General features: G+C 39.7%; 1 protein-coding gene across 1 annotated transcript in view; it reads left to right on the plus strand.

Moving 5' to 3' along the window:
* PCOLCE2 (procollagen C-endopeptidase enhancer 2) overlaps window positions 1–5708 on the plus strand; it is a 68954-nt gene extending 63246 nt beyond the window's left edge. Inside the window, exons 7-9 of the mRNA XM_004385066.3 lie at window positions 1234–1317; window positions 3224–3391; window positions 5456–5708. Of these exons, the coding sequence (XP_004385123.1) occupies window positions 1234–1317; window positions 3224–3391; window positions 5456–5586 (383 nt within the window). The 3' untranslated portion in view covers window positions 5587–5708. The remainder of the gene's footprint in view (window positions 1–1233; window positions 1318–3223; window positions 3392–5455) is intronic.
* Window positions 5709–14199: the final 8491 nt, after the last annotated feature.

Raw genomic sequence — 14199 nt, forward strand, 5'->3', positions numbered from 1 at the left:
AAATGCTTGGCTGCTAACCAAAAGGTAGGCGGTTTGAACCCACCAGCCGCTCTGTGGAAGGACAATGTGGCAGTTTGCTTCCGTAAAGATTACAGCCTTGGAAAGGGGCAGTTATACTCTGTGTTATAGGGCCACTATGAGTTGGAATCAACTCAATAGCAATGGGTTTAGTTTTTTTTTTTTTTAATCTTCACAGGAGCAGATTACCAGTTCTTTCTCCTGCAGAGCCACTGGGTGGCTTCGAACCGCCCACCCTTCAGTTAGCAGCCGAACACTTAACCATTGTGCCACTAGGGCTCTGTCTTTAATGATGATAACAGGGATTAAATATTTCACTTCGTTAACCCATGGTTTCTTAACCTCAGAACAATTGAGCTGGGTAATTCTTTGTTGTGGGGGACTGTCTTGTGCATCGTCGGATGTTTAGCAGCATCCCTGGCCTCCACCCACTAGGGCCTCCACCCAGTAGGGCCTCCGCCCACTAGACAGCAGCGTTCTCCCCTCCCACCCTGCTCCCTGGTTGTGACAACCAAAAATGCCTCCAGACACTGCCAAACGTCACCTGGAGGGAAAAGCACCCCCAGATGAAAACCTCTGTGTTAATCTATTTAGTTTTGCTTTTCAGTTTTTCTACTTCTCAGTTCTTAAGCTCCTTATAGCCAGTACCAGGATTAAAATAAATAATGTAGTGATGGGTTGCATCTAATTACAGATGTAATATATTTTACAGGTGAGCTACGTTTCTAAAAACCTGTACTACTCATATTTGGGCAATTGCATCATATTTTAAATGCACCAAGAAAGCTCCCAATGTCCTCAGGGGAACATCCTATTCTTAGAATTCCTTTCGGAAAGTGAAGAATCACCCTATATTTGCTGAATTCAGATTTCTCGTACTGGATTTTTCTAAGCAGGACACACATGAACCATTTATCTATTTTTGAGTATAATGTTAGTTATATATCAAGGAAGAAAAGAACAGGGCTAAATTTAGATTATCTTTGATCTCTGGTTTAAAATTCACCAGAAGATATTAAGTTGCCCTGAAGAAATTAGAGCTATAGTTGATAGCATGAAGCATTTCCTTTACATGCTTTTTAATGATTTCATTGCAATGACAGATGGGTGGCTCAGGGAATCGATGGGAAGTTGAAATTGATAGAGTATGATTTAAGCACTAATTACCCTTGAATTCATTTTCCTGAATCTTTAATCTTTCTTCTTTGAATTAAGGTTTAAAACCCACTGTGGCCCTATGTCAACGGAAGTGTATACGAACTGGGACTCTGGAGAGCAGTTATTGTTCAAGTAACTTCGGTAAGAAATAAAGACCAGCCTTTTCTCTTTAATCAGAAACTTGAGACTGCATGCTTAATCTCATAAGAATGGCCATGAATTTAACGGTAGAGGGTCAGTAACACTGTTCATTTACCCAAGAAAATAGTTTCTATACCCCAGGGTGTGTTGACTTGTATCATTAAAACTATTAGATTTCACAACTGAGAAAACTATGTATACAGAAAAAAAATTTTTTTTTCATATAAACGTAAATAATTTGACTCCTGTGGTACGTGAAACTTACTCTGTATATTCTGGCTGGCTGAGTTTTCCTGAAAAAAAAAAAAAAAAAAACCCGTATGGTTTTTTCTCACATATTTTTTCATGTACTGAGTATTTTTTCACACATCTATAATTCAACTTAAGTCAATTAGACACATAATCCAAGTTACATTCAGAAGCTGGCCTCTCCAAGAAATTCAAATACTTTCTCCCCAGCGTCCTTCCACAGATACTAAGTTAAAGCTTGGAAATCTGAAGTCTATTTGGAAATTCTTAGAAATCGGAACCTGAGGAGATATTACTTAATGATTTAGAATTTCTGAGTGCTTTTTCCAGTTTAAAAATGGCACCCTCTGTGAAAACCACGTGAGCGCAAAAGATACTCCATTTAATTATGTTGGTTATTTTTAACAGCAGCTTGAAAGGAATTTAATTTAAAAAAAAAAATGGCTTATCAGGGAAAGAAAGTTGCTACAGCCTAAATAGGTGACTTAAAACAAAGGGCCTCTCTAGAATAGGGTTTGCTTGCTTTTTCTGTGTCTTAAAGTGGTAACTGTCTGTAGCCCCAGACGAGCTATGTCGTAATGTAGGTGTGAAGATGTTGAAGACTTGGGGGCCACAGGTATTACTGGAGTTTGCATGCTGAAATTCAAATAACTGGGATACAAATTGCAAACAAATAGGGCCAGGTGCCACTGCTGGCACATCCAGTTTACAGTCTTCTGTAGGTGCTTCAGGAAATCTCTCTCCTTTGTCCCTTGGGAACCACCTCGTTTCACCCTGCTACAAAATGACATTTTTCAGTGAGCATCCATCACCAGGAAATCAATGTCATCATGGTCAGAATTCTGATTTTATGAGCTTTGCATACTATGTAAAGAAGAGGTCATATTGGCCAAGTCCAAGACTTGATTCATTCCATTGATTGGGACTCGTTTATATGGCAAACAGACTAAGGACTATTGCTAGTGCCGATTGGTTCACAGTCTGGGTTGGTGAAGCCTCCCAGGGGAAGTTTGTAGTCATCACAATAACTGGGGAATGATACTGGCTTTTATGGGCAAGGACAGGGCTGGTAAAAATTCTTTCAATGCAAAGCTAGTCCTGTACCACAAGGAATTGTTTCTCCAAATGCTGAAAGCACTCGTTTGAGAAACACAGCATCTTTGCTTCTGTGGCTCCGTGTTGAGACCCTTCTCTCTACTGAGTGTCCTAAATGATAAAAGAGTTACATAATGAAAAGCAATGGATTTTTTTTTTCTGTACCAAGTCAACCATTTCTACATGTATAATTCAGGAAAAGCAACTAAATTTTGCTAGAATTTTTTTTAAGCAAGAAAATGTTTTAAATTATACCTCCATTTTCTACATTGACTTATTAAATGAGCTTAATAGAGTGGATAAGGAAGAGAATGTTAAAGACACAGAGAAAGATAGAGATTTACTGATAATCAGAAATGGGTATCCTAGGGATGAATCCAAGGTTCAAGTTTTGACCTGAATTTTAGAGACAAATATACAGGATCGAATTTGAGAGCTGTAGTAGAGCCTTTTCTTTAACTTAAACATTTTTCATATCTGAAACTCAGAATGTAAAATTGTTTTTAGCCCTGCTTACATTTACCTTCACTGTCATTATATCAAAAACTGCTGTCTTCTGCAGTATTGGCCGGCACCGTTATCACAACTGTCGCTCGAGGTGGGAGCCTGCATGCCACGATCTCAATCATCAACATCTACAAAGAGGGAAATCTGGCGATTCAGCAGGCAGGCAAGAGCATGAGTACTAAGGTCATCGTGGTCTGCAAGCATTGCCCTCTCCTCAAAAGAGGTGAGTAAGGAAGAAAAACCTTAGTCCTTTTCCTAAGGGAGCTCAGGGACGGAGAAGGCACAAGTCATGGTGCAAGTCGGGGATATTTTCATGCCATAGCTACTCTCATTGTGTGCCGTTGAGTCAATTCCAACTCATAGCGACCCTATGTGACAAAGTAGACCTGCCATATAGGATTTCCTAGGCTGTAATCTTTATGGGAGCAGATGGCCAGGTCTTTTCTCCTGCAGAGGGGCTGGTGGGTTTGAACTATTGACCTTGACCTTACAGTTAACAGCTGAGTGCTTAACCATTGTACCACCAGGGCTCTACCAAACCTAAAACCCAGTGCCGTGGAGTTGGTTCCAACTCAGAGCAACCCTATAGGACAGAGTAGAACTACCCCATAGGGTTTCCAAGGCTGTAATCTTTATAGAAGCAGACTGCCATATCTCTCTCCCTTGGAGCCACTGGTGGGTTCGAACTGCCAACCTTTTGGTTAGCAGCCAAGCACTTAACCACTGCTCAGGGCTCCTTCCTACAGCTCTAGCAAAGTAAAATCAGGGCTGATATATCGGCCACTTCTGGTATAGATAGAAGGCCTTGGATGTTGGCAGAATTGGGCTCTAATCCTAGTTCTTGATAACTTGTGGAAGAAGAGGTAGTGGAAATAATAAATGAACTAGGATGAATGAGTCCAAGAAGCATGTGAAGATGGATCAATAGGGAAAAGATGCAGTGGGACCGGTTCAGGGGAAAGAGGTCTTAGACAAGTGCTCTGAAGGTACCGATGCTATATTTAGAAGAAAAGACTAGCAAGCAACAGGAAATGCAGAGCTGAAGTTCATTAGCGAGAGGTACATCTGGGCTAGATTTAAAGATTTGGGAAGCATTTGCAGAGATGGGACCTTTAAGCCCATGGATGGGAATGAGTTTATTAAGAGAAATCATGGAAAAAGGAAAGTGACTCCAGAGCCAGGGGCACATGACTTTTTTTAAATGAGTTTTTTTAACTTAAAAAAGCAATGTATGTTCCACAGGTTTTAAAAAGGTTAAATAAGTAGAGAAGGGTAGAAAATAAAAAGTGAAAATTCCCTTTCCTTTTCCCCTGAAGTACTGTGAAAAGTCCCTTCCAGAAAGTTTCTATCCATATAAGGTGCATGCACATTTACATGAATGGGATCATACCATATATGCTCTACTGTAACTTTCTTTCCCACATAATGTATACGTAGACATCTTTCCATAACAGCCCATATAGATAGATCTGCCTGGCCTACCAAGCTTTCATTGGCTCAGAACCACTATGATGACAATGAGTGTCCACAGAGGGAGGATTATGCAAGAGAAAAAGGAAACATGAGGAGAATTAATGAGGTGGTAGTACACATGAGAGAATATGACATTTTTTTGAGGCAAAATAAATCTTCAGAGTTGAACCCAACACACCACAGCCCAGATCCCAGTCCAGGTCTAACCTAGCTAGACACACTGATGTATAAAAAAAAAATAGTGTAACAGATATAAATACATTTTAATCCTTATTTTTTGCACAGAACTATAAGAAGGCAAAGAAGTGTATGACCTATCCACGTCCTCAAGAAGCTTACAAAGTGTAAATACTTGAGATGTTGAGAAAAGTTCAAAACAAACAATAGAAGTGTAGAGATTAGTTGCCAAATATGTGGAAGTCTGGAAGCATGACAGGACTAAGGCCATCTAAGGATGGTGTGTCAGGAAGCACCGGGGGCTCTGGAGGGAGGAGAGTCTTCCACATTAACACAGCGCATTGTCCATCGAAGGCACCCAGTAAATGCAGCAGACCTCTGGCACTGCAGAGCGGGACAGGAATTCAGATCTCACACTGTCCAACGCCCTTGTGTTGGCAGAGCTGGACTATGTTACTTAGTTGAATTTAGCTCTTTGCTGATTAGAGCCTTAAGCCAGATTTTAGTCTAGATAGAACAAACGTACAATTACATCATTTATAGAATAGAACATTTATCCTGAAGTAACTTATAGTCTTAAGGTGCGTCAAACCAACACGTATAAGGGAATTTTAATCTTATGTTCTCTTTCTTTAAGGTCTAAATTATATTATCACGGGCCAAGTGGATGAAGACGGGCGAGGCAAAATCATGCCAAACAGCTTTGTCACGTTGTTCAAGACCAAGAATCAGAAGCTCCTGAATGCCTTGGAAACTAAGCAGTGTTAACAGGGAACTCTGAAAAGTTACACTGTGTTCTGTCTTTGTCTTTGAAAGATCTATTTTCTCTCAGTAGGAAAAAAAAAAAAGCAACTTATGAAACTAAATATTGAGCATTCCAGTGATCAGACTGATTTACTCTTCAAATGATGTAGGTGCTAGACCTCCGATATCGCTGATGGAGTTCTGTGCCTGCGCCAGGAGGAGCAGAAGTCTGATTGAAGACCTGCAGGCTTAGTGTTGCGATAGGAAACTGAATGTATCAAGCATTGACAGCTTGGAAGGAGTTTATTTATACATCTCTGTCAAAGGGTTTTTGGAAATGAATTGTGTGAAGATATTAAAAAAAAGATTTTTTAAGTGCAATATTTATAATGATATTTGTTTTACCTTTAAGCATTTGCTCTGAGGTGTTACATTCTTTTCTCTTGCATTTTAAAAAAAAATCAATGCTTAATAAAAAGTATTTTAAAATGATTATATAGCAGCCATTAAATGTGTTTTTACAGAAAGTGGAACACTGTAAAAAGAATAAAACAAACACACAAAACGGTTACCTTTGAGTCAATTCCAAAGTATGGTGTGACCCCATGTGTTACAGAGTAGAACTGCACTCCACAGGGTTTTCAAGGCTGTGAACTTTCAGAAGCAGATTGCCAGGCCTTTCTTTCAAGGCACCTCTGGGTGGGTTCGAACTGCCAACTCTGGGTTACTAGTTGAGGATTTAGCAGTTTGTGCCAGGCAGAGTCTCCAAAAAGAATACTCTTATTTACATATAAGGTTGTCTTTGTATCAGTTCATACTTCGCTGAAAGAATTGGCATTCTAAGACTTTCAGGGACTAAATGGGCCCAGTAATGTAATTAGACTGTAATTCTCTGCAGAATCAGAAACTGTTGAGCTAGAAGATGTCCCTCGGGGATCTGGTCCATCTTTGTTTTGTAATTGAAACTGAAGCTCAGGTATATTTAGTGACTTGCCCAGGGCTCACATCTCCTACGAGGCAGAGCAGGAACCAAGTTTAGGAGACTTAACTCTAAAAACGGAGTGGGGGCAGTGTCTGACCTGTTCTCACTTCACAAGGGGAAGGAGAATCAAGATCAACAGCCCAAGGCTGATTCCTATGAGGCGAAGGTCAGACACGCCTCTTCTCTCCACCATCTTTACCAATTCTGACACCAAGCCTTCCTCCCACGGCACTGCTTCTCTGCTGGGTTCAAAAATTCATTGCAATGGCCACACAGAACTCACAGACCATACTCACGATTATGGGGTATATTAGGGAAGTAACAGGTTACTATTGAGGCTCAGGAACACTCAGGATACAGTTCTTCTGTCAGGACAGCCTCTTTTCAGCTATGCTTGCGGGCACACCTCTCTATGGCCCTAGGCCTCTGCCTTGCTCAGGCAAGTGTTACAAAGCTCTTTTGTTGTTTCTGTTGTTGTGTGCCACCGAGTACATTCCAACTCATAGTGACCCTATAGGACAGAGTGGAACTGACCCATAGGGTTTCCAAGGAACAGCTGATGGATTCGAACTGCCGACCTTTTGATTAGCAGCCTGAGCTCTTAACCACTTTGCAAAGCTCTTTTAGCTCCTGCCAATAAGTCCCCAGAGGCACCCCAGGTACTCAGCTTTCTCACTTTGTGGGCTGGGAAGCCCACTGCGTGGTCTCCTGCCTGTCTCTCCTGCCACCACTTCTCACCATCTTCAGGGTTACAGCTCGCTCACTCTCTCTGTCTCCTGGTTCCAGGAGCTTCTCAGGACAGGGATCCTGGGTCCAACAGTCTCTGCTCCTGACTGTTCTTCCTTGGTGGTGGTGGGATCCTCTCCCGCCTCTGGGTGGCTCAGTTCAAGCCAAGCAGGATGGAAAACCGACCAATTCCCTTGGTGGGCCACAATTGCATTATTTGCACAGTGCCACCCAAGCCCTTGGGTTGGAGTTACAAGACCATGGCCTGACAGGTCACACAAAAGCGATCCATCACACCACAACTCCAAACCCAATGGCTTGCTGCCATTAGATGAAGCTCTCCCTACCCAACTAGCAAGCCCTCTTATCCTCACTCACAGAGTTCAGTACTTGTTTTGTTAGCCTAAATCATAATTGGTCACTTTATAAACCTTGAAATTAGAAGTGAGCCTGATGTTCCTACACTGTTCATCCCCAGTTAACTGAATCAGAGTGTATGTCATTGCCTTTGAAAAAATCTAGTTTCACTTAGTAGTGGAAGAACTGCAAAGAGACTCCCATTATTCAAAAAGAGATGATTAAAATGCAGCTGTACTTGCAATAGGGTTTGGCAACCAGCCGTCTAGGAGGTTGCAGGCCAGGGGCTGTGGAGGAGAAGACAACCATCCATAGCCAAAGGAGGTAGAGAGAACATCAGGGATGAACAAAGATGTGGGTCACAGGGTCTTCCATAACAGAAACAAAGTTTTAGAAATAAGGGAAAATACCTTTTTGGGTGAAAACTGTAATTCACAGCCCTAGGGATGACCAGACATTCAAAGAGCAGCAAAATAGGAGTCTGTTACGGATTGTGTCCCCAAAAAATGTATGTCAAGCAGCATGCTTGTCTGCTTCCCACTTTTGTCCTTTTGAATATATGCCGAATAAAACTTTCTTTTTGCTTTAAAAAAAAAAAATGTATGTCAACTTGGCTAAGCCATGATTCCCAATATTGTGTGGTTGTCCATCATTTTGTGATCTGATGTGATTATCTTATGTGCTGTAAATCATAACCTCTATGATGTTAATGAGGCAGAATTAGAGGCAGTTAAGCTAATGAGGCAGGACTCAATCTACAGGATTAGGTTGTATGGTAAGTCAATCTCTTCTGAGATATAAAAGAGAATCAAGCAGAGAGGCAGGGGACCTCACATGACCAACAAAGAAGCACCGGGAGCGGAGCGTGTCCTTTGGACCTGGGGTCTCTGCACTGAGAAGCTTCTAGGCCAGGGGAAGATTGATGACAAGGACCTTCCCCCAGAACTGACAGAGAGAGAAAGCCTCCCCCAGGAGCTTGTGCCCTGAATTTGGACTTCTAGCCTTCTAGACTGTGAGACAATAAACTTCTGTTTGTTAAAGCCATCCACTTGTGGTATTTCTGTAACAGCAGCACTAGACAAATAAGACAAAGTTAAAAAGGAAGAATCCCTCTATTTTGGCAGCTGAGTGAGCATAAGGAAGCAACCAATGAGGGCTGGCTGACAAGGTGGGGAATCCTTCCTAAACTCTCCCACTGAGATGGCCATCAGTGCCAGAGAAATCACCAGCTGAGAAAGTGGATAACCTTCTCAAGGCAAGTGATTTGCTTTTAGAATGCACATTATGGGTCTTTGGAGTGATTTCTAAGGATTTCAGCATTTCTTCTCTCTTAGTAGAATCTTCTTCTTGGTGCGTTACAGGCAGCATATTTGTAGGTATTGGCCTCCTGCATTACCAGTGGAAAGACTTCCATGGGTTTCTGAGCAGGGACTTGAGTCGCAGCAAGGTAAAAATGTCATACCACTGACACATCTGACCCAACACTTAGAACTATTTAGGTGCTTAAAAAACTCAAACCAGTCGTGGTCAAGTCAAATCCAACTCATGACGACCCCATGTGTTACAGAGCAGAACTGCGTTCCACAGGGTTTTCAGTGACTGACGTTTTGGAAGTAGACCACCAGGCTTTTCTTCTGAAGTGCCGCTGGGTGGACTACAACCTTCAACCTTTCAGTTAATAGCCCACTGCTGGACTGTTTGTGCCACCCAGGAACTCCATATTTAGATGATTAGTGGTTAATAATGTATGACACCAGTTTGTCTTCTAATTAAATTATTCAAAACATAGCAATGATTAAGCTAAATAGTGAAGCTGCTCTTTCTAGCCCAATAACCATTCTTTAATTCTTTCTTGTTTATCAAATCATTTATTTTGACTGAACTTCAGTTTCCTTAGTTATAAATTGAAGGCATTAGATTAGATGACTTCTGGGGGTTCCCTAATATTTTCTCTTTTAGGAATTAAAAACAAGATTCCTTTTTAAAGACCTGGTAGCTTTGTGACAGCAACAAGCTAAACCATAGGCCAGGTAGTTTAACTAGTTGATCAGAGAGAACCAGGGAAAGAGAAGCTAAGGAGAACCCTCCAGAGAACTGAACAAACCCAAAATCTGGCCTAAAAAACTATAGCAGAATCCTGATCGAAAGGAGAAAAATGTAGAACAGAATTTCAAATTCTCATGGACTCCAGACTTTCTGGAGCCATAAAGGCTGGATGAATCCCTGAAACTATTGCCCTGAAATAATCTTTAAACCTTAAACTAAAAATATCCCCTGAAGTCTTCTTTTTTTTTTTTTTTTTGGTTTTATATTTAAAAAAAAAATTTTTTTTATTGAACTTTAGATACACGTTTACAGAACAAACTAGCTTCTCATTAAATAATTAGTACACATATTGTTTTGTGACATTGGTTACCAACACCGCAACATGTCCACACTCTCCCCTTCTTGACCTTAGGTTCCCTATCACCAGCCTTCCTGTCTCCTCCTGTCTTCTAGTCCTTGCCCCTGGGCTGGTGTGCCCCTTTAGTTTCGTTTTGCTCTGTGGGCCTGTCTAATCTTTGACTGAAGGATGAACCTCAGGAGTGACTTCATTACTGAGCTAAAATGGTGTCTGAGGGCCATACTCTCGGGGTTTCTCCAGTCTCTGTCAGACCAGTATATCTGGTCTTTTTTTGTAAGTTAGAACATTGTTCTACATTTTTCTCCAGCTCTGTCCGGGACCCTCTATTGTGATCACTGTCAGAGCAGTCAGTGGTGATAGCTGGGCACCATCTAGTTGTGCTGGACTCAGTCTGGTGGAGGCCATGGTAGTTATGGGCCATTAGTCCTTTGGACTAATCTTTCCCTTGTGTCTTTGGTTTTCTTCATCCCCCCCTTGCTCCAGACGGAGTGAGACCAGTGGAGTATCTTAGATGGTGGCTCTCAAGATTTTAAGAACCCAGATACTACTCACCAAAGTAGAATGTAGAATATTTTCTGTATAAACTATGTTATGCCAATTGAGCTAGATGTTCCCTGAGACCATGGTCCCCACAGCCCTCAGCCCAGTAATTCAGTCACTCAGGGAGTTTGGATGTGTCTATGGAGCTCTCTACATCCATACCACCCTGAACGCGCCAGATCTCGCCTGATCCCCTGAAGTCTTTTTAAAACAAACAATAGTTTAACTTAACTAGTAAAAAAATGTCTGCCTTGAGCATTAAGCTCTTTTAAGAACCATGTATATGGGATCAAAGTGACAAAAGTAACTCGAACAATAAGATAGGAAACTTTGGGGGCAGTGACTTTATGTTAATGACGGAGGAACGATTCAGAATAGGAGGGTGAGAATGGTTGCACAACTCGAAGAATGTAATCAATGTTACTGAATTGTACGTGTAAAACTGTTGAATTGGTGTATGTTTTGCTGTGTATATTCTCAACAATAAAAAATAAATTAAATTAAAAATAAAACAAAACAAAAAAATTATTTTAAAAGAATAGTAGGTAAGATTCTTGTTTTTGTCTTTAAGTATTTATACTTGGGGAATCAAAAACACATGAAAAATGAAGGGTGAGCATACTAATATATCAAATATCAAAATTATAAACCAGACACTCTGATGTGTTTCAGAGTTCTGCTAGCTTAATTTTCATACTTTGAATTCAATTCACTTCCTGCCCCCCAAATATAAGAATCTCACGAAGTCCCCAAATCTTAAACTCTGTTAGATTATTAATTTATTTGAAAGTTAATCTTGGGAGAAATTGTTTCTCTTCTTCATGTAGGAAAGAGCTGCCAGGCTTTCATTATACGTTCTGGACTACTGTAGCTAAACTAACGACAAAAGTCTTCTTTAAAGCAAAACACTTACTAATTGAAAAACTCTAATGGAGTTAAGTAACACTGGCCAGAAACTCCTTTTGCTTGAAATAATGAACGTATTTATATAAATGCAAACAAACAAATTTGCAATAAAAGTGAATTCAATTAGAAAGCAAACATTAAAAAAAGCTTTGACCTAAGTGTTGAGAGAGAGAAGGATAAATATACTGATTAATATAGGACTTTGATAAGTTAGGAGCCTTGGTGGCTCAGTGGTTAAGCCAAAAGGTCCGCAGTTGGAATCCACCAGCTGCTCCCTGGAAACGCTATGGGCAGTTCTACTCTGGACCATAGGGTCACTACGAGTGATCGACTCGACAGCAGTGGGTTTGGTTTGAGGTTGATAAGTTAGCTATGCATGTCAAAACATATACGGTAACCAAAAAATAATACACATACAGTGTGAATAGCAGAGGAAGGAAAAAGAAGGCAAGTAATTATAGAAAGTGAAAAAGTGAAATAAGAAAAAATAGCACAAAATATCATGGTAGAAAGAAATACAAATGCATCAATAATTTCAGTAAACATAACGAGACTAAATACTGGAGCCCTAGTGGCGCAGTGGTTAAGACCTACGGCAAGCCACGGCTGCTAACCAAAAGGTCAGCAGTTTGTATCCACCAGCGGCTGGCTCCTTGAGTTAAAAGTCAAATATTGTCAGACTGGATTAGAAAAAAAATCCAACTATATGCTATTTGAAAGAGATATCTAAAATAAAGACACCAAAAAGTTGAGAGTAAAAAGATAGAAAAAGATATATATATATACAACAGGCAAACATTAACCACATTAAAACTGATGTGGCTTTATTAATATTAGAAAAAAATAGACTTTAAGGCATTACTCAAGATGAAGAGACTTACAAGGAAAATATAATAATTCTAAACTTGTATCCAGCTAATGACATCACCTGAAAATATGCAATTAAAGCTGACATAGTAGAAAAGGAAATTGACAAGCCTACCATCATAGGATCAGTCTTAGAAGAAATACAACTAGAATGCACCTTAGGATGTGAAGACGGTGAAACTTTGTCTTGCTTTCTTTGGGCATGTCATTCGGAAAGACCAATCGCTAGGAAAGGACATCATGATTGGTAAAGTAGAGGGTCAAAGAAAACAAAGAAACCCTTAATGGACGGACACAGTAGCCGCAACAATGGACTCGAACACATCAATGATCTGACAGCACAGGACCAGGCAATGTTATACCTAAGGCCACCAGGCCGATTCAACAGCAACCATCAACAGCACCACCATTGTAGTGGGAGATTTTAACACATGTCTGTCAGTAACTGACAGATTTAAAAGGCAAAACAGTAAAGATATTGGCGATCTGAACCACACAATTGACCAAATTTACCTAATGGATATATATAATATATAAAACAGAACTAAAGACACATTATTTTCTAGTTCATATGGAACAACTTCAAAACTTGCTCATTTATTGTACATCGAAGCAAATCCCAAAAAATTTCAAAGGAGTATTATCATGTAGATACCCTTCTCCAACAACAATGAAGAATTAGAAACTAACAGTAAAAGTAATAATAACAAAAAAGATAACAGAAAAAACCTTCTGTTGAAAACTGTACAATGTGGTTTTAAATAACTCATTATCAAAAAGAAACCATAATAGAAAAACAGAAAATATTAAGAACTGAACTATAACAGAAATGCGACATATAAATATGTGTGGAATAGTGGCAGCACTTTAAAATTTATAATCTTAAATATTTACATTATAAAAGGGTGAAAATTAATCAGTGAAATTACCAGGTCCAGTCAGTACAGTAAGATAAGAAAAGGAAATAAATGATATAAGGATTGGAAAGGAAGAAATAAGATTATTATAATGCAAAGATATGATTGTTTAAATAGAAAAACCAAAGTAACCTATAGAGTTAACCTTAGAGTTAACAGTTTCACAAGTTTGTCCCTTAGATGTATATATAATCCCTAGCCTAAGACCAAATATGGAATATTAGTCTATATTTTATAATTAATAGTCTTGAATTAAGTACCTTAGGGTTATTAGTCAAACAATAACACTCTCTCTAACATAGCGTCTATGGATGTACAAGTGTGAGATTGTACATGGATGTACAGAACTGGGTATTCAGACTGAGTAGCTCTGGGATGTAAACAGACATTTGTTCTGAGGGATTTTAAAGTTACTATTAAAAATCCTGATTTTTGACTTTTTTTGTAATTTGCTTTTTCCTCTTAAAAACAAAGTCAACAATTGAGTTTTAAAGGCTAAAATCTGATATAAATTTGAAACATCTTTTGCTTGAAGAATGTCCTTGTGGCATTCTGATACTAACTTTAGGTTATATTTAAACAGTAAGATGAAGTGTTTAAGTACAGAAACCTTCCGTGAAAATTTACAAGCTTAATGTAAGATTTCATATACCTGATTACTTCACCTCACAAATAAGAAATTAACATTAGCAGTAACATAATGCAGTTAAGAGCTTCCTGGACAAGGAGGAAAAAGACTTTAATTTTCACTCACTGTAGAGCATTAAGAGAGATTTAGTCTCTGTAAAAATGGTATGGTGGCCGTGTCTGACCTCTAACTTCACGAGAGGGAAGGAGAATCAAGATCAACGGCCCAAGGCTGATTCCTATGAGACATGTCTCCTCTCCACCAGCTTCACCAATTCCCACACCAACCATCTCTCCCACAGCACTCTCTA

Source organism: Trichechus manatus, unplaced genomic scaffold, assembly GCF_000243295.1.
Source record: "Trichechus manatus latirostris isolate Lorelei unplaced genomic scaffold, TriManLat1.0 scaffold00132, whole genome shotgun sequence".
NCBI classification, from domain to species: domain Eukaryota; kingdom Metazoa; phylum Chordata; class Mammalia; order Sirenia; family Trichechidae; genus Trichechus; species Trichechus manatus.